This window comes from Piliocolobus tephrosceles, chromosome 5 (genome assembly GCF_002776525.5).
Source record: "Piliocolobus tephrosceles isolate RC106 chromosome 5, ASM277652v3, whole genome shotgun sequence".
In the NCBI taxonomy this organism is placed as follows: Eukaryota; Metazoa; Chordata; class Mammalia; order Primates; family Cercopithecidae; genus Piliocolobus; species Piliocolobus tephrosceles.
This window is the reverse complement of record NC_045438.1, coordinates 22,963,755-22,985,662: the sequence shown is the minus strand read 5'-3', so window position 1 is coordinate 22,985,662 and position 21,908 is coordinate 22,963,755. Positions and strand designations below refer to the sequence as shown.

Sequence of the window (21,908 nt, the reverse complement as noted above, 5' to 3'; positions counted from 1 at the left end):
TCATCCACACCCTGATTTTTTTTTTTTTTTTAATTTCTTTAAGTTGGTTTTTATCTTTTTCTGGTATCTCAAGTAGCTTAATAATCAGCCTTCTGAATTCTTTATCTGGTAATTCAGAGATTTCTTCTTGGTTTAGATCAATTGCTGGGGAGATAGTGTGATCTTTTGGGGGTGTTACAGAATTCTGTTTTGTCATATTGCCAAAATTATGTTTTTGGTTCCTTCTTATTTGAGTAGGCTATTTCTTCAAACTATTCTTGAATTTATTTTTAATTGGAATGTATTTTTTTAATTTAAATTTCTTTTTTCCCCCCTCCTAAGGATCAGACTTTAATGTTTATTTTACCCTAATTTGGTTATTAGTGCTTCCAGGGGTGAAGACTCTATGAGTTCCTTAGTTATAGAGTCTTTGTATGTTGATTTTCCCTGAAGCTACTTGTAGCAGTTACATTCTTGATGTGTGGGTAAGTTAACTGTCTCCTATGCAGTTGTAATGATGGAGATCTCTTGATCGCTTATGGTGTATACTTTATTTATTTATTTGATTTTTTTCCTGGTGTTTTATTTATTGAGTTGATGATCTGGGCTTCAAGCCAATAGGGAATGTATCCCTGGGTAGGCACTAGTTATGGCTAAGGCAGGTGGGTAGATGTAATATCCAACAGTGGGCCGAGGTCCCAGTCTTGAGGAGGGTGACTGGGGGAGCTCTCAATTAGATGTGCTGAGGTTCTATCAGAGTGAAGAGTGGGAGCTACTTCAGCTTCCCTTGCCAGGTCAGCAGGAAAGCCATTTACCTCACAGCCTCACTTCTGTCCTAGTGTTTCAGTTTTCAGATCAGACAGGCACCTCTTTTCATCTATAGGACTGTTGATGTCCCAAGTAGGGAGGAACTATGACTCTGCCTCTCATGCAGGCCTGAATCTGGAGGGTGTACCTCCAGTCACCCTGAATTGTTCTAGGAAGGTTGTCTATAAGCACCTCCATGCTGCTTTCCTTTGGGGCAAGCAAGTACCCCTTCTCCAAAGCCCTTCATGATCACAGAAGCTGGCCTATTGGGGTAGAGGTGCAGACTTTCCCTCCTGCTGCAATTGTGTCTCTGTTGCAAGAAATTACTCACCAGCAGAAAGACATGGAACTTGAGGCCTGCTGTTCAGATTCTTTTGTCCCATAGGGTAATACCTTGATGTGGTGTGCTCTCCCTCTTCCCCTAGAGATGGGGCTCCCTGAGAGCCAGACTGTAGTGATTATCAGTGCTCTTCCAGGTCTAGCCACCCAGTGGGAGTACCAGGCTCTGTGTTCATGCCAGGGAACATCTGCAAAGAGTTCCGTGATATGACCAGCCCTCAGGTCTCCTAGCTGTGGATATTAACACCTGCTCTGGTGGAGGTGGCTGGGGGTGATATAGACGCTGTAAAAATCTTTGGTTATAGCTAGGTTTATTGCGTTGGCCTTCCTGAATGTTGGTTATGCTAGCAGTGAAGTTTTCACGCGGACAGACTCAGGACCTCCAGTTAGCCAGGATGTTGTAGGCAGTGGTATTAACCGTTGTTTTCTCCTTCCTGGGACCAGCGTTATTCTGTCATGAGTTGCTGTAATGGCCTGAGTCGGTTGGCTTCCGGCCATGAGGTGGTTCTTACAAGAGAGCAGCAGCTGTGGTATTAGCAGTGGGATTTGAGGTTGCCCTAAGTTACCCAGGGGAAGTATTCTGGTTTCTCAGGTGATGGGCAGGGCCATAAAGCTCTCAAAATTTTATGTCTTTTGTGTTCAGCTACTGAGGTAGGTAGAGAAATACCATCAATTTGGGCAGGGTCAGGAGGTTCTGAGCTCAGGCTTTTCCTTGGATAGGGCTTGCCATAGCCACTGTAGGGGATAGGGGTATGGTTCTCAGGCCAATGGGTTTATGTTCCAAAGGGATAATTATGGCTGCCTCTGCTGTGTAGTACAGTTCACCAGAGAGGTGAGGGATAGCTGGTAGTGAAAGGCCTCACCCACCTCTCATTCAGTTGGCAAGGTCAGTCTTGCTCCTGCAGTGCCCCATTAACAGTGCTGAGTTTCGATTCTGGCAGCATACAGGCAGAACTCAAACCTGCCCCAGGCCATAAGCTTCCCTGCTGAGAAAGTATGCATGGCTTTCAGGCCACACCTCTCCTCCCTCCCCATCTGCTCGCAATGGCAGTGGCTCCTGTGCTCAGGTCTGCGGTAGTTCTCATTCATCCCCCAGATTCTGCTCAAGGAAGTGTGTGCCCAGTAAATGATCATAAAATTCACCTGGAAGCTTCTTTTACCCTGCAGGCCCTCCCTAATTCCTCTGGTTGCCTACCCCAAGAAACCCTGGGAGATAAAGTCAGGGATGCCTTCCCTGGGCTCAAGCTGAAGACTGGGAGTGCCTACAAGACTCTTTTCAGTGCTGCTACTACTTTTATATTTCACATAGCTCCCTAAATCCATTCCAGCCCTAGGTAAGGTTAAATCCTTCTTCTGTGATCTGGATTTTCAGATTCCCCAGTGGAGATATGTGTTTGGAGGCAGGTTTTCCCCTTCTCACCCAGGCTGGAGTGCAGTGACATGAGTTCACCTTTCTCACATTTTCCCTCTAGGAAATACTCCCTTATCCTAAACCCAGCTACTCTAGAGGGGTAAGCATGAGACTAAAGCTGAGCCTACTAGAATTAATCATGCAATTTTACTACATTGGAGAACAGCAATGCTCGTTTCACTTAGATTGCAGAAACCAAACCATGTAAGCCTAAAGCTGACATCACGCCATTGCACTCCAGCTTGGGCAAAAAGAGGGAAACTCCGTCTCAAAAAAAAAAAAAAAAAAAAAAAAAAATTGCTGTTCAGAAGGAAAAAAGAAATGAGTGACAAAACCTTAATGCCATTTGCTGTTGTCCTAATTCTGGAGTAGCAAACTCAAAAGCCTTCGACTGAAGGTGGTGATATAAATGTGTGAAACAATACATGTGAAACATTGATGTCCTTGGTGAAAAAAATGAAGACATTCCAGTAATAGCCATTTGCATTTAATTTTTTCAGGTATTATTATGGTCTCAATAGCTTTGTGGAGACATCTGTCCTAATGGGCACCCGATGGAACTCTCAGCATGAATCTTAAAGGGTGATCTACATAGGGTCTCTTTCCCCTCCTTCTTTCCTGTACTATTTTTGGTTGGATTTTCAACTCTTGACAAAAAGATAATTTAATATTTCTACAACATACAAAAATAAAAATAATGATGAAAAGTTATGTTTTTCAATGAAAGAATCTGAAAAGTATTGACAAATCTATTTTAAAGTCAATTAGCCTGGCAGTAGACTTGCAAGTTAAAGTACAGTGTCGCAAAGGGTGGCTCCAGACAGGCAAGCAGTATTAGTGTCACCTGGAAACTTATTAGATATTCAAATTCTCAGGTCTCACCCCAAGCCTCGTGTATCAGAAACAACCACCTGTATTCCATGTGATTCTGGTGCACAGCAAAGTTTCACTGGCACTTGTTTAAAGGGGTGTTGGGATGATGATCAGAGACGTATTCAGACATCCACACGTTAAGTGAGTCTGCACTATTTTAGTGGCAGTGGTAAGGGAGAAAAATATAACACCTCAAGAAGAAAGATTGACATATTTTATAGATAAATGAACACAGTAATAACCTACATGAATAAATGTATGACTGTCAGCAAGAAATAAGAACAAGATTAATTTAGAAGTTAAAGATGGAGAGACACAGTTGTGTAAGCTCTGTAAATATACTTACTAGGTTTAAATTCCAACTTTGCTATTTCCTTCCTACGCTAAGCCTCTCTCTACTCCAGTTCTCTCATTACTATAATGAGGAAAATATGAATGCTTAATCCTTGTGATTATTATGGAAATTCAAATAGTTAATATTAAGGGTACACATAAGGTTCTTAGATTAGGCCAGGCACATGACACACCCAATAAATATTAAATAGAGATTAGCTCTATAGTTGCCCTATCAAATTTAGTAGCCCATAACGACATGTGACTATGTAGATTTAAATTTAAATAAATGAAAATAAAATGAAATGTTTCGCTCCTCAGTTGGACTAGCCAAATTTCAAGTGCTCAATAGCTATCTATGTTATAGAACATTTCCATCATCAGAAAATTTCAACTGCACCATAATGCAGGTGTAAGATTTCTATGCTAACAACAGTGTCAGGTGTCCTTAGGTGAGATGAAGACCTGGTTTGTTAGGAGAAAAATGACTGTCAGGTCTCCCAACTGCCAACACATAAAACAGAAATCATGGGCGGGGTACGGTGGCTCATGCCTGTAATCCCAGCACTTTGGGAGGCCAAGGTGGGCAGATCACCTGAGGTCAGGAGTTCGAGACCAGCCTGGCCAACATGATGAAACTCCCCATCTCTACAGAAAATGCAAAAAAATTAGTCGGGCATGGTGGCACTTGCTACTTGGGAGGCTGAGACAGGAGAATCACTTGAACTTAGAAGACAGAGGTTGCAGTGAGCCAAGATCGTGCACTGCACCCCAGCCTGGGCAACAAGAGCAAGACACCATCTAAAAAAAAAAAAGCAATAGCAACCATTGACCTCCTCACTCTCCTGATGGGGTCTTCCGTCTCCTTCTGATACTTTGAAGCCCAGGATGGCAGAAATGTAAACTGAACCTGAGTGTGAGCCTGCTCACGGTGACAGCCTCTTTTGCTGACCAGGCCTGTCCCTCCTGCATCTCACTTAATGAGTGAGTACAAGTGCAGATGTGCCCAGGCTTTTCCCTACTGCTAACCAAACCATCGGCTTCAAAGTCCTCAATGTATCTTTTTCCTCCATCCTAAAATATGGCATGTGAACTCAGTTTGGAAGATTCTAAGTATAAAAGCAAAGAAGACATGAAACTCAGTGTATTCTATTATCCAATCTCAGTTCTGAAAAAAAATTAACTAGTAAGTATTTCCATGTGACTATTCTACTGTCATCTCTACTTATGCCTCAAAAGTCAAGGCCATCATGAAGTGGGTTCTAAGAATCCTTCTCTATGACCCCTCTTTCTGAGCAATCTCATGAAGCCTTTATACTAGTTAGTCAGGCTTTCTCTCTGAACTGTGACTACACCAGCTCATTTTACATCTGTACACATGCTCATGTTGTGTTTTCGTGCCTGGGACTGCTGCTTTAATTTTCTCTCCATGTATCAAAATCTCTCCATCCATGAATGCACAGCTCAAGTCTTACCTGGAAGCCATTTCTGAATAGTTCTTACATCACTGATGCCATAATGTAAGTGTATAACACATAATTCAGACCTTATTTATATAACATTTTCTTACATATAGATAGATATCTCTATATAAATCATATGTATTACTCTAATTCAGAAACATATCATATCATATCCTTCATAGCTGCAAAACTGACCTTGATTTTTAAAAATAACTCAGGAGCAAGTCTATTGTGTTGTGTTTTGAGGCAGGGTCTCACTCTGTCACCCAGGCTGGAGTGCAGTGGCATAATCATGGCTCACTGCAGCCTCAACTTCCTGGGCTCAAGCAGTCCTCTCGCTTCAGTCCCCAGAGTAGCTGGGACTACAGATACATGTTACCACGCCCAGCTAATTTTTGTATTTTTTTTTTAGAGACAGGGCCATGTTGCCCAAGCCTGTCTTGAATTTTCACCGTGTTGCCCAGACTGGGCTCAAGTGATCCTCCCACCTCGGCCTCCCAAAGTGCTGGGATTACAGGTGTGAGCTACAGTGCCCAGCTATGTGTCTCTCTGTAAAGAAGGATTGGGCAATACTGAATGGCTAAATCAGTGTCCTCCAGTAAGGATGATTGGTTCTCATAGACATTTGGAGGAGGTGGCTTTCAATAAGAGCATGGACAATTCATCAACAGTAGATAAAGTTGCAGATAGATGTTTAAATGTGATGATGAAAGTTTGTGAAAGTTTTAGGATACCTTGAATTTTCACAGCAAGGCAAGAACCAAATTAGCCAAGTAAGAGGGAGAATGAAGGAAGAGATGACAGAGATTTGAATAATCAAGAAAAAAAAAATGTCTTCTCTATAAGTAGGAAATATAATGGACTAGGGAACTGTGGTATATTTGATACAAGGTGAGGACAAGAGGAAGTGAAAACATGATAGGATCAGATTCCAGGTGTGACTGAAACATTTTTGGAGCTAGAGTATTAGAGGGAGAAAGACAGAAAGATAGTATTGTGGATGGAAATCAGGGAATTTGAAATTGAGAATACAGAGTGGTTGCAGGAAATGATCATGGGCAGGGTGCCTGAGTTAGGATGAAGGACAGATAATTGAAGGACAGTGGGTCAGGGAGGCCCACCTGAGAAGCCAGATAATTAAAATGATCATTTACCACAATGTTGAAATCACCAGTAATTAAAACAAGAGTAGTGGTGAAGAGGGTGGTGATGAGCCAAGAGAGAAACACTTCAAGAACTCTAGGAGAGCGTGACCTGGAAGGGACAAAGGACGGATGATGAATGAGTTGTGAATGCTCATGAGAATGTACTGTCAGGGGAGAGTAGCGAGGTGAAGTAAAGTTCACAGAAGAGGATTAAAACACAGTAGATTTTTGCCAATGACTATCTTTTGTGTTTTGGCAAAAACTATGCATAACACTTTAAGAACCTCTGAAATAAGACTCCTATAATTCTGTAAAAGGTTCTAGAGCTTGAAACTTCTCTTGAATTGTTACTGCCTGCTGAAGCATAGTATAGATAACATGTGGTTTGGAAAGCAGAGGGGTATATATCTTTATTGCAAAATTTAATTAAAAGAAATGTTTTAGAATGCTGCTTTTTATTCACAATAATTGGCCATATTAAAAGGATGGCTCTAAAGGGGAATCATTTGTTCCCTATTTTAATTTTTATCAGCCCATACTTCTCCCTACCATCCCATTAGTCATTTTGACTTAACTGTGTTTGCCTTCTTAAAATATGGAGCAGATAAAAATTGATGGCTCATAAACACATATTAAAGAGTAATTTGAGATTTATAGAAGAGAATAAAGAGGAACAGAGGAATGGCCACTACAGACAACGTTTCGTGCAGGTAAAATGAAATAATCCACATACACGGTGTGAACTCGTGTGCATGTATGTTTATACATGCAAGCCCCCAGAGGGAGAAAGAGGGAACTGACTTGAAACTGAATCCTGGAAAGCTGTTGTAAAATCCTTACAAAATAATCAAACATACTCTTGTATACATTTGTTTATTTATGGAAATGACTTTTATCTATATCCTGTATAGCCACTGTTATTTAAAAATATTTAGACTTGGCAACCCAGCAGGTAGAACATGACTCATCTATAGGTGATGTTCAAATAAGTAGGGGCTCCTGTTTGCAAATGTCCATCAAATTGAAAATAGTTTTTCGGTGACACAATGAAATTTGTGCACTTATTCAAATTCATATTTACCTATGACCTGTTATTTGAATAAGTGCAGAAATGGACTCTATAATATTATTAACTCTAGTTACAAGTACATAGAGGAAAAGGTGATAGTGGCAGCACTGAAAAGAATAGCCAACTGCACACAATGATGAAAAGTCCAGATCTATCAACCTCTACCTCCATAATACTTCCAAAGCAAATATCATCTGCATATCTTGACTCAGGAGAACAATATTTACTAAATCATGTAGTGATCCATAAGAGACACAGAGAAGAAAAAAACAATATAAAGACAGGTATAATACTAAAAATCATTTATTTTTAATTCTATTCTGCTATGGTTCACAAGGTGAGAAATGATCCTACATGTAGAAATGAGTAGAAGACACCTTTCAAAATTCAAATTTTTATCTTGTTTAACATTTGTCTCCTTTTCTACTGTGCAAAGTATTAGGCTGAATGATTAACATTTTCTAAAAAGAAAAAAGAAGTAGCTATATTAAACTACAGGACTATTATTCATAATAAATAATAGATTTGTCATTTTGAAACTCTAGATACTTTATATGATTCAAGTTCCCATTAACAATTTCCCATTAATGCTGTGTTGTAACTGGAAGAGCAATAATTTATATACTCTTCTTAAATGACATTAAAAATACGTGATTTATTGAGATAACTACTGAAAATCAAGAAAAGACAATGAAGTTACATATTGTGACAGACAGTTGCAGGTGCTATAAAATCTTCTCTTTCACAATTCTAAATAAAAATAAAACATCTTTTCCAGTGTAATGTTTCAACTGAACTCATGCTTTTTAAATTAGAAATTAATAAAACATGAGATTAATAGGTACCATTATTTTTTAGAAAATCAATGATTGTCAACATCTTCAGACCAAGCAAGTATGACAGCATCATAGCTGCTATCGTCTAGTGTGAAAGGCAGTAATAAAGTAATGCACATAGAGGACTGTGATGGCTCATCCTAAAAGGCCAGTGATATTGATGAATCAGTATCCTGCATTATGATAACAACGGGACAATCCAATTAACCAAAGTCGAGTCTTAGATTTCTCTCTCTCTCAATGTCTCTTAACATTGATTAGGCAATCAACTTTGTTTTAAAATGCAGTGGTATCTCCTTGCAGTTTTGAGTGTTTCTGAGTCATCCAACTATATATAGGAAAGGATAAAGCAGGCTAAAGAGCCCAGTCCTGCCATTTGGTGGTATATGATTCAGAAGGTCAATATTTACTTATAACATAACTAAGATCACAAAGTCATTATGAGAATTAAAATGAGAAGCTACTTTTTTTATTATGTCATCATCCAATCTCAGAAATAGGTTCTATATCATTTTTTTATCAATCACTAGATGACTGATACAAAACTCTGAAATAACAGTCTTAGATATTGTTATGAACATGCAACAAATGCACATCTATGCAAAAACCTCTTAGGATTCATAAAATATCTAGGATATAATATCAGAAAAAGGAAAATTACCAAAAAATAGTATGAAAACAAATAGTGTCTCTGGGAAAAATACTGTCCCTGGGAAAAACAAGAATTAGCTACTCTTTACATATTGGAATTTCTTTTTGGTTCCTTTTTTGGTCTCAGTGGCTTTCTCTCTCACCCACATAACCTAAGCTCCCACATAACCTAAGGACAACCTATGTTGTCCTAAGCTCCTGCCTCCTTCTCCCCTGCAATGCTCTAGATTTCCATCTTCCTTTCAGGAGCCTATTAGAGTAGTCTTCCATCAGGTAGTCAGTCAAGCATTCACTGAACAACTAGTATTTGCACAGCACCAGAAAATTTTAAGGTGAGCTTTAACATATTAATCCAATGGCTAAAGGCAGTGAATTTCTAGATACCTCAGCAATCCAGTAACAGCTTACATTTATACTAGGAATAATTATAAATAACAAAGCTAAAAAAGGGAAACGTATTTTGTAATATGATCCCTAACATTTATCACAATAGAGATTAAAATGATTTATACTACAGATAATTTTAACTAAATTTATTTCTAATCACTTCTTGGCCTTTTGGCTATAATCAAGTGTATTAAATTAATTTCTAAAAATTATATGCAATTCTCTTATTATCTTTATTTCCTTTCTTTTTGTTGTTGGTGTTGTTTTTAACATGAATGTAGAGACCAGATACTTTGGGGGAAGAGAATAATAAACCACCATGCTATGGAAACTTCTTCAACCAGGGGCAAAGACTTAACAGAGTTTTATCAATTTGGACTATCTTATTAAACTTTAAGGACCACAGACTGCCAAGGAAATGTAAATTTCTGACAATGATTTAAAATTATGGGGAGTCATTCTTTTTTCAGAAATACTATGAAATTTGAGGTTGCTATTATCCATTGCAATTTGTACAATTTCCTTTGTTAAAATTTGCAAGCATCTAGGACTATCTGAGCTCATGGTAATACAGCATCACAAAATGCAGTGACAAGTTAGAAATATGATAATTAGGTCTACTTTCCTCTTGTTGAGCTTTATACAACAACAAATTTCCCTTAAAACTATAGCCTATAAAACTTTCCTCTCTGAAGTCAGTCTAATAACATAGGTAAATATGAGTCTAACTTGTATAAAAGCAGCAATTATTTCATTGAATAAAACTATTGAATATATGCTTTCTTATCTACCCAGACTAAACATCTCGTTTTAAAGATAACATGTTCACAATGTTCATTTTGAATGTAAATAATTAAAAATATATATACTAAGTGATCTCAATTTTATATGAAAAACATTTAAAGCAAAAGAATGGACACTTCAAATTACATCATTATAGGTAAAGGTACTATTATGGGTGATTTTAAGTCACCTATTTTGTATCAACATTCCCCAAGTTGTCTTCAATACCATACATCATTTTCAGAGCCAGAAAAATACATATTATTTATATAAAATAAAACTTTTTTCTGGATGAAAATGAAATAATCTCAGTGAAACATGAACACTGAGGTGTGGTCATGAATTCTTCAAATATATATTAGCCTGTAGACACAAATGGAAAAATATTACTCTGAAAAACTCACGGTTAAGATATTTGTGGGACAATATAATAAGAGATACCTAATGATCCCCATCCATCTTCAGTACCTGTAAATACACCAGAGGGACAAATAAGGCATGATTAGCGGGTGACCCATTTAAAGGCAACCCCAACTAATTCAACAAGGCTTGGAACTTGACCTGCATAATTTAGAGCTTCTAAAATAAACTTCACAGCATGCTAAAATCTTAATTTGCTTCCCAGATCTACCAACCCTTGCCCTTTACCTAGCTACCTAGAAAAACTTAACTTCTCTTTTTCTTTCATTTTATCAACCCCTACATCTGAATAGTGAGCAATGCATCCAGACAGACTTAATCATAAGACACATTTCAATTCTGACAGTTCATGAAATCTGAATGTGTCTTCCAAAAATTGGCATGTTTGATATGCTTATCTTCTTTCTGAAAAACTCTGATTGCATCAATGATGTGTATTATTATAATTAATAGTATCTCGGTATCAAGAAAACACAACATGTATGTATACATATATTTAGCTATGTATAGATATACTTATGTACTATATACTATAAATATATATACTTACATACTATAATCATCCATTATGGATGGTGATATTTTACAAATATTTTGTGTATTTCTTCTCCATCAACCTACTGGAAAACAAATGGCTTCTTACAACTTAGAGATCATTGTTGGACCTCACTGAAAATGATCTCAACACTCTGTCATATTTTTTCCCCTTCATAAATTAAAAGTTTGTACCTCTTGGGCAAAATTATACACAGGATGGCAGGGCAAGTTGAGGAGTGATTACATAAGTTCAAAGGGAGTTCAGGCATATCTGCTTCTCTACTAAGCACTGTTAAATTTCTGTCCGCTTGCAGAAAAGATTTCAGGAACATTCTGTTTAGCTTTTATTGATCTTTTTTGGTCTTCACTCTCCTTAAATATAGAACAGTTAAGGACTAGTCAGTACCCTCAGGGACTGATAAAAGAAATCTGTGCCTTAATAGAACCATGAGTATCAGTTTCTTTAGAAAAACCCTCATCAAATAGTATACCATTTTAAAACTGAAAAGCATCAAGTTTCATGACCTCTTCTTTCTAAATCTTATAAATCGGTGAATCTACTGAATTAACCAGCCATATGTTCTAGCAAATACAATATAAATCTAGCATATACTTTTCTACTTTATTAAGGTTTTATATTTAAAAGCTAGAGTGATTTTCAACAGACAGTTGATATTTATATATCATTACTACAGGAAGAAACACGGTCCAAGATCAATCTAATTTAGATATAATTTGGAGCATATGTTTCCAACTCTTAACTGCACAAAGTCAAGGCAGTGAAATCCAGCAGCTAAGAGTAAGGGTAAAAGACTTCAGTTGTCTTACCTGGCAGCTGTGTGACCAGCAACTTATTTAGCTTCACTCTACCCCATTTTTATCATTTATGGAAGAGGGATAAGACAATCCACTTTACAGAATTGTTGTGCAGATTAAATAAAATAACCTAGCTAAGTGCTTACCCTGCTGCCTATAAGTATTCAATAAATCTTACCTATATTACTCTTGATACTATTATTATCCAGTAATGTTATAAAGTAGGTTCAGTTATCAGGTAATTGGTGGATACCATTTGCAACAAATACATCTGGGATGTTTATATTAAAATTACAAGATCTATGAGGATTTAAATAGTATCTTTCCAAACCATGTTCCATGGGAAAAATGTGGTCAATAGTTAAGTGGCCATGACATATAGGGCATTAAACTGAAATTTTAAAAAATGTATTTGTTAAAATGAGTTTGAGATTGCTATACAGTGTACTCTTATCTTGGAAACTGAAACTGTTCATTAATATATTAAAGGATAATGAGAGGCCCACAGAAGACACCTGCCTTCTTTGCTTCCCTAAGCATACCTAAGCTTACTTAACTAGAGAATTCCTTTATCACAGAGCTACTAATAACCTCCTGACTTTACGTTACTCTGGGATCCTAACAAGAACCACATAATAGAAGAAAATGAAGCAGACTGGGTATACAAAAGAGAAAGAAAAGATATATACATGGGACCAGGAAGGATTTGTTTCTTATGGACACTACTAAAGCAACACAGCAGGACAAGCCGGGTTGTGAATGGCAGCAGAGCCCAGTCGGAGCTCCAGGGTGACAGGTGTCTGGTAAAAGCTGTGTACACTGGAGGCCACATGCCTTACTCACATGGACTGTTTTCATCCAATGCAGCAGGCCTAAGGCAGTCAGATCTACTTGCTTTTCTTTTCCCTAAAATCTATTTTTTCATGTAAAGCTACCATATTTTTTTTCTCATTTGCATCACAGACACTTATACAGTCCATGTTTCACAGGACAAAGTAAATACTTCTATGGGTTGGATACAGTCCTGTATGCAAGCATTTAGGAGTTCTGGCATGTACTTTAGGACCCAAACTATAATCTATCAATTCATATCAATCATTCATCTAACGGCTAAACATTTTGCCTCGTAGCAACCCTGTGAGGAATAAATTATTATACCCAACTTCCTGATAAGGAGATTCAGTTAAAAATAGGTGAGAAAAATGTGCCTGTGGGCACAGATCTGGTAGGTGGGTGATCATTCCCAGGTGCACATGATTTATTATTATACTTTCCATGAGTCACATACGAACATACATTTCTTCTGGAGAATGCAGAATTTTGGGGCAAGGGGGAAATGTTCCCCGATTAATTATACTCATTCACCCTTCCTAATTCAGAGGTGAGGTAACTCTGGTTAAATTCTTTACTTTTTAAATGAAGATATCAACCACTTTCTGGTTGGGGAGCTATATCCTATAGTACCCTTACATGGTAATAGAATGTCTTTCAGGTCTTTAATTTCAAAGATGTACTTGAATTTCTAATCTTTGCTTTCAAATATTTATTTAAAATTTGTTCTGAGAAGTTACAGACTAGATGAATCTCTAAAGTGAATAAAATCCTATTTCTCTAGATCAGATTTGGCAAAGGACAGTCCATGAACCAAATCTGGCTCACCATCTAATTGTTTAAAGTTTTATGGGTACCCCCATTCATTTCCACATTACCTATGGCTACTTTCATGCTACAAAGGCAGAATTGAGAAGTTGAGATGGAGAACATATGACCTTCAAAACCAAAATATTTACTCTGGCCCATACAGGATGACTTTGCCAATTTACTGTTCTATATATTCTAAGTTTTTATCCCAGGAACAAAATGACAGATTATAGACCAAATAGAACAAAATGACAAAATTATAGACCTCTGTCCTCAGAGATCACTGTTTTCAGATGATCACTGTTCTATAAAAGTGCTTTTTACTGAGTTTTCATGTTGCTGTCATCCCTGGGCTTATATTACATGTAGAAAAGAAGAAGAATGCCTACAATAATTTTTATTGTACTCACTGGAGAGAGTATCATTGAGGATGCCGTTAACCTCACCACAGTGCATCCTGTGAGAACTGGAATGCAAAAATTGTATTTGTTTCCCCCTAAGGTATTGGCATTAATAGCATGACCAGTTCAAATCTCATAATCATTTGTTTTCTCTTCATTTACAAGTGAAAAAATTATTTAAAGACAATACTTGCTGTATTCCAATTTACACTGCAGAACATCCCTTTCTATTTTCTAAATTTAATCTTGGCTTCATTTGAGTTTCCTAGAGTTGTTTCCTTTTTATTCTGATTTTTTAATTCATTTTATGTTATTGCAGTGTGTGCATATTTTTAGCCATACCTCCTCTTTTAAAAGTAAGATTGGATATAAATAAATGGGAGTATCAGTTCTAAAGAAAAAGACCTGAATGAAAAGATATTTGAACCTTCTACCTTTGTGACAGGAATCTATTCCTATAATAGCATCATGCCTTATCCCCAGGGCTCAGTTTAAACCTCCAGAATACAAGAAGGAAAGAAAATACTCTGACATCATAAAGGCCTCAGTTGAAAAAAATCTATAGCTATCTACAGGGCTGTATCTTGAGGAGAAAGAGAACCAGACTCCCTTAGTTTAGTTAGCACACCTCCTAAGGTATGGCCATCTTGTCCCAATAGTTTTAAGAACTTTTACTTAGAGATCAAATGAGATTTAGGATGGAGTATATGCCTTAATGGTAGCTTTATATGACAGTGCAAAATAAAGTGAAAGAGGGAATGATGCCAATATAGAATTATACTGATGAAACTAAAATTACAAAAGAGTAGAACACAAGCAGGTGCTCAGGTCAGCTTTCTGTCTTATTGCCTGTGCTGACCGTTTTGCCTCACTGCGTGCTTCCTGGACAATCAAAAATATTGAGAAAGATGCTATCAAATGCCTCAAACAGATCATTTAGGAAGGATGGCTTTGCCTTTTGCTTAGATATAGGTAAATTGGGTACCATTGAAGTTCATCTGTGATCTAACTATGGTATGCAAATACAATATTAATTTTTCTCCTGGACCTCCCCAGATAATTTTTCTACGAAATAAGTTTTTCCACCTTGACCAAAATTGAATTCACTTCAAATTCGCTATTGAAAAAAAATGAAATTGATTCATCCCAACTTTACTTCTCATGCCTTTCTTGACGGGAAGGCAAGTAATTAGAAAGGTTAATAATTCAAAGTAAAAAAGCATTTTATAGCTAATCACTTTAAGAAATAAGCAGAACTTTGTATCAGTCCCTGTACATACTTCCAAAGTATTCTCCTGTACATACTTCCAAAATGGTCTGTACCTAATGCCTTCACTACTTGGCTATCTGTGAAAGTGTATATCTATGGCTCAGTGTTTTTCTTAAATTATTTTTTCTGCATCATTCATAAACATTAATTAAATAAGATTACATATTATCTGGATCTTTACCACTTCCTTTACCCTCATCTTTAAACATGATTATATAACGGCTATGGTTACATGTAGCCCACATTCAGTAATTAGACAACTATGAAGCTTACAAGTTACCGGATGGTTTGATGTTAGAAATAGCTGCTCCATAGCACTTTCCTGAAGTGCCACTTCTTTGTTCTCCACTAAATTTACTTAAGGTTCAAGTCCAGCTTTCTGGTGGATATTCATAAAAAAAAAAAAACAAAATGTTTTTTTCAGCAGTATTATTGCAACCAAGTTTTTAGGATCCTGCATAAGAAAATCTGCATTAAAGTTAAAACATCTTGAATTCAAGATGCTTTTAAAAGATAAAGAATTATTACCATAAAGTTACAATACAGTGTCACATTAATCAACATTACACAAACATCTTAGAAGCATGCTGTTCCCGTGATAGCCTAATCTGACTTCCAGGAAGAACTCTTCACAAATAAACATAGAATGCACTGACAAAATTCACCCATAAACTAGAAGGTACAAGTGTATGAACTACTTTGCAACACAGCCAAAAGAGCAACTTAGAGCAAACTGCTGACTGCACCCCAGGTGGAGTAATTAGGATACATGGTATCTCTAACATGTTCTTTACATAGCCTTCATTTTATTACTAATAGTCAAAAGACATGGCACCAGTGCAGCAAATGAAGAATAACATTTTAATGGAAAAATTGATATTAACCCAGTAAGAATTTTGTTACTAATCTCTAAGAGCTGAACCTGCTTTGAAAAGTTATTCAGGGGAGGCATCTACTAACTATAATAAAAATATAATATTTTACATAAAAAAGAATTTGATATTTAATAAAAAGTCTGTGTTTGCAAAAATATATTTTTGTGGATTTGGATTATTTGAAAGATACATAGCACATTAAGACACTAACATTATTAAAAACAAAAAGTTGAGGAGCTATAGTTTTTAATTGCTACATATCACTAATACATACCAAAACCCTTTTTCACATTTTAATATTTCTGAAATCAGAATGAGTTTTTAAAAGTGAAGGCACATCATAATTATAATGGCAGTTTGCTACATAAAATAATGGTATATGGTGTAATTGATGGTATCTTAGAATTCATAAAATGTGATAAGTCTTCACCATAAAGTTAACTCGTTTACTGATTTTCTAAATTTTTTAAGGATTACATTGCTGACGAAGCAGTGCTATCAATCACTAAAATATAAAAATTCTTAATGCTGCCAAGCAGGGGTATCTCTACATTCTCCTGTCACTACTGCTCAAGGAGGAATATAAAATACCACTCATTTATTTTTCCTTAATTTCTTTTTTTCTCAAGGGAAGTATATGAAATTGTCTGTTTGATAACACTATAGTCATGTGACAAGGCTTGAACTTCACTGATAATCCTAGTCTCTCTTCCTTTGATATGCTCAATATAGAATATGTGAAGGCACATGACATTTAAGCTGTGGCTGACCTATGCTCGTAAAGAGGAACAGCCTTTCTTACTTTGGTTGCTAAAATTATTTAATACAGATAAGGATTAACCATGTTTTTTGTAAGTCCTTTTTGAAAAAAATTTATTGGAAATCATTAAGAATCTAATTGGCAAAGCTTTACTAAGTTCACAGTCAACTAAATCCATTAAATTCCATACGTATAGCCTAATGTTAAATAATTATTTCTCGATGCATTTAATATATTACACCTCAAGACAAAACTTCCTTTTTTAATCTTATTAAATGACATATTGACAGATTTAGCCTATTATTCTTGCTTGTCAAATACATACACACAAACATTTGTAAAAAGCTTTTCCAATTGCATATCACTTGTTACAACATGCTTCCAACAAACTGACCTTTCTGTCTCTTAAACTCCTTTCTTCTTGTGATCTTGTCCTTCAGCCTAATAGAGTCCCTGTCTCAATCATCATTCTCCAGACCTTTACATTACTAATAGCTAGAACTGAATATAATTATAGAGTCAAGCATCCCACCCTCTGACCACAACCTTTTGTTCCCTAAGAATGTAGCAGAATCCTCCCTTTGGGCAACATCAGGCACAGTTAATCACTGCGTCTCTACTGAAAGCTCTCCTTTCTTGGGCTTCTGAGTGTCACATTCTTATGTGTCTTCTGTCCTCTCTGGCTACTTAATCTCAGAATCTTTTCCTGGTTTCTTTTAATGGGTGCAATTCTGGAGGAGTCCAGGGCTTAGTTCTCAGCTCTTTTCTACTTAAAATTCCTCCCTTAGTGATCTCACCAAATCTCATGGCTTTACTTTCATCTATATGCTGATGATCTTCAAATAGATGTTTCCCTGAACTTAAACTCATATAGCCACTTGACATCTCTACTTGAACTTATCTAATAGGAATATCAAATTAACATGCCTAACACTCAATTTTTTATATTCCTTTTCCTGCCTCCACCTGCATATATTTCAGTCATCCCCATTTCTGTTAATGGACAATACTACTTTTAGTTGATATGACCAAATGTCCCTAGTGCCATCCTTTTTACCACTCTTTCCCTTGAAACAATATCAAATCACCATAAACCTACTCAATGTCCATAAAAATAAATCTAGAAAATGCTAATTAAGACCCCATTAAAATTTTACTCCACACATAGTACTGTTGCTGAAATTAAAAAGGCTGATAACACAACATGTTAGCTAGAATACAGAGCAACTGGATATCTCATATATTGCTAGTCAGAGTGAAAAACAAAATATTTTGAAAAACTGGAAGATACCTTACAGCGTTAAATACATGCCTACTCTGTATGCCAACAATTATATTCCTAGTATTTACCTAAGAAATATAAAAACATATGCCTACAAAACTAATCATACAAGAATGTAGCAGAGTGATGTCAGCAAGATGGCAGGATAGGAAACCCTGGACTCTCCTTCTTCGTACAAGCATATCAATTCAGCCACAATTGATGGAAGAATTCCCTGTGTGGGAAATCAGAAACTAAATGAAAGGTACTTACATCCTGGGAGAATGCAAAACCAGACTCACTAAAGCTGGTAGAGAGATATGAAACATCCTCTCACCAGAGACCCTTCTCAGTGTGGTTCCCTTAGATCAGAAAGAGATGCCCAAGCTCCTGGTTTCACCTAGGGGAAGTAAGGGCTTGGATCACATGTTCAATCCCCTTGCATTTCCAATGAAGCGGGGTGGGGCATGGGGGGTGGTACAGAGAACTGGCCTTTGTCTTGCTAGTCTTGAAGCTCTGAGGGGCCCAGCACAGTCTAGACACCTGAGGAAGAATGCAAGCAACATCTTGGGCTGGTATAGGCTATTGTTCCTCCCCATTGCTTAGCACAGAGTGAGCAAACAAAAAAACAAAAAATCTCAATTTTCTTTTTCAGTTTTCCTCTTGGAAGGAAAAGAGTTGATCTATGTGTCCAATGCTACAATATCTCTAAGAGTTGATCTATGTGTCCAATGCTACAATATCTCTTGTTGTCTTGTTCCCAAACAACAAGCTTCTGCTTTGTGAATCCTGACGCTCTGACAGAGATGGCACAATCTAGCCACCTAAGGAGAAATAGAAACAGTGGGTTACAGACACCATAGCTTCAGTTCATCACACAGTAAGCTGACAAAAGCCTTCCCCTCCTGTGGAAGGAAAAGAGTTGATAGAGGCCACCAGAATCCCTGGGTAGGTTGATTGGTGGGAGCCTTCTGTACGAGTCAAGTCAGTAACGACTGATAGAGCAGAGCAAAACGTCTGCTTTGTCTAATGTGCAGATACCAAGAGAGAGAGTCAAGAAAAATGAAGAATCTGACTAAGATGCTCCAAACAAAGGAACAAGATACACTTCCAGAAATCAACCCCAGTGAAATGGTTAACCTGACAATGAATTAAAAATAATGTTCATAAGGTCAAGAGCCAAATGCATGTACAAAGTAAAGATGTCAACAAAGAAAGAGAATATATTACAAAGTACTAAACCAAAATCATGAAGCTGAAGAACATAAGTGACCTGGAAAACACACTAAAGGGGTTTGGCAGCAGACTAGATCAAGCAGAAGAAAGGATCAGCGAACTGGAATAGAAGTCACTGGAAATAACTCAGAGGAGCAAAAAGAGAAAAAAAAAAAATAGAAAAAAATTTAAAGAAAGCTTAAGAAATTTATGGGATACTAGCAAGCAGACCAATATACAAATTATGGAAGTTTCTTAATGATAATAGAGAAAAAAAAAGAAAAACAGAAAAGAAGAAATTGTTGAAGGCTTCTCAAATCTGGGGAAGTTAATGAACATACATATCCAAGAGCCCGCAGAACATCAATAAGATAAATTCAAAGAAATACACACCGAGGGACATTATAATCAAATTATCAAAAGTCAAAGACAAATGAGAATTTTGAATTCATCAAGAAAATGTGACCATCCCAAAGAAGGGAATATTCATGAGACTATGAGTAAATTTATCAACAGAAACCATGTAGGGCAGAAGAAGTTGAGGTGATATATTCAAAGTGCTGAAGGAAAAAGAAAAAAAAAAAAAAAAAAAAAAACTGCCATCAAATAATACCCCACCTGACAAAAACTGTTCCTTCAAAAATGAAAGAGAGATAAAGACTTTTCCGAATAGAATAAATTGAGGGAGATCATCAACACTGGACCTGCCTTATAAGAAATGTTAAGTGGTGTTCTTCAAGTCAAAATGAAAAGACATTAAACAGCAACATGACAGCATAAGAAAGTATAAAACTGGTTGAGAAAAGTAAACATCTAGACAAATATAAAATATTGTATTATTGTAATGGTAGTGGGTAAAACACATTTAATTCTAGTGTAAAAGTTAAGAGAAAAAATTATTTTGAAAACTATAAAGATACAAACACAATTATTAAAAGATACACAATATGAATAGACTTTGAAAATAATAACAAAGTATGTTGTGGGGAAGAAGTTAAATTGTAAGTTTTTGTATGCAATTCAACTTATCAGCATAAAATAGACAGTTGTAAGATATTTTATGTAAGTACCAAGGTAACCACACACACACATACAAATCTGTAAAATTTAAACAAAACAACAACAAAAAACTAATCGAGGCATAACAATACCAAAAAAAAACAAAAACAAACAAACAAAAAAAACACAGTGGAAGACAAGAGAGGAAGATATACAAAAATACTATAAGAACAATAAGAAACAACTAACAAAACGGCAATAGCAAATTATTGATAGGAATATCAATAATTACTTTAAATGGATTAAACTCTCTAATCAAAAGACATAGAGTGACTGAATAGATTTTAAAAAAAGAAACTTACTTTAGATTTAAGGACACACATAGGCTGAAAGTGAAGGGATAGAAAATGATATCCCATATATTAATAAATCATAATCAAAAGAGAGTAGGGGTACATCAGACAAATTATCATTCAGTCGAAAACTATTACAGAGACAAAGGAAAAGCTTTTATAATGATAAAAGGGTCAATGCCTCAAGAAGATAGGTCAATGACAAACATATATATGCACTCAACATCAGAGCACCTTGATATATAAAGCGAACATTGACAGAACTGAAAGGAGAAATAGACCACAATACAATAATAACAGGAGAGTTCACACCCCATTTTCAATAATGGACACAACATCCAGACAGATCAATAAGAAAACAGATAATCTGAATAACATTAAAGAAAACATGGACCTGACATTTAAAGAGCATTCTACCAAACAGGAGGTGAATACACACTCTTCTCAGACCTGCATCTTTCTCCGGAGTATTTCATATGTTAGATCACATAAGAGACTAGTATGAAAAATTATACCCTAAAAAATTACATAATTAGAATAAATGAACAAATTGCTAGAAACACACATATCAAAACTATATCATAAAGAAATAGAATCAGTAATCAAACACCTCTCAAAAAACAAAAGCCCAGGATAAGATGACTTCACTAGTAAACTCTACCATATTTAAAATATGAAATTGAAAACAAGGGAACTAAATATATACCCAAAGGAAAATAAATCATTGTACAAAAATACACATACACTTGCACGTTCATCTCAGCGCTATTCACAATAGCAAAGACATGGACTTAACTTAGATGCCCATTCATGGTGGGTTGGATGAAGAAAATGTGGTACAAAACACTATGGAATATTATGCAGCCATGAAAAAGAATGAAATCATGTCTTTGGAGAAACATGGATGCAGATGGAGGCCCTTATCCTAAGGAAATTAATGCAGGAACAGAAAACCAAAAACCACATGTTCTTACTTATAAGTGGGAGCTAAATGTTGAGTACACTTGGATATAACATGCAAACAATAGTTATTAGGGACTACTAGAGGAAGGAAGAAGGAGATATGGGGTGAAAAACTACCTACTGGTTATTATGCTCATCACACAGGGTCATCTGTACCTCAAACCTCAGCATCATACAATACACGTATGTAAAAAATCCATACATGCACTCCCTGAAACTAAAAGTTGAAAATATTTTTAAAAAGAAAAGAGAAAAAAGCAGAAGCCATTTAATCAAGTACACAATTTTTCCTTATTATGAGTATATGTTGAATTTTGTCAA

At 36.2% G+C, this 21,908-nt stretch overlaps 1 protein-coding gene across 4 annotated transcripts in view; it reads right to left on the bottom strand.

Moving 5' to 3' along the window:
• Positions 1 to 21,908, bottom strand: part of NKAIN2 (sodium/potassium transporting ATPase interacting 2) — a 1,025,502-nt gene that overhangs the window by 697,266 nt on the left and 306,328 nt on the right. The window contains exon 2 of one of the 4 annotated variants that reach the window (XM_023230729.1): positions 10,481 to 10,544. The exons of the other annotated variants lie outside the window; for them this stretch is intronic. Coding sequence (XP_023086497.1) covers positions 10,481 to 10,531 — 51 coding nt within the window. The 5' untranslated portion in view covers positions 10,532 to 10,544. The remainder of the gene's footprint in view (positions 1 to 10,480; positions 10,545 to 21,908) is intronic. 4 annotated transcript variants of the gene reach the window in all.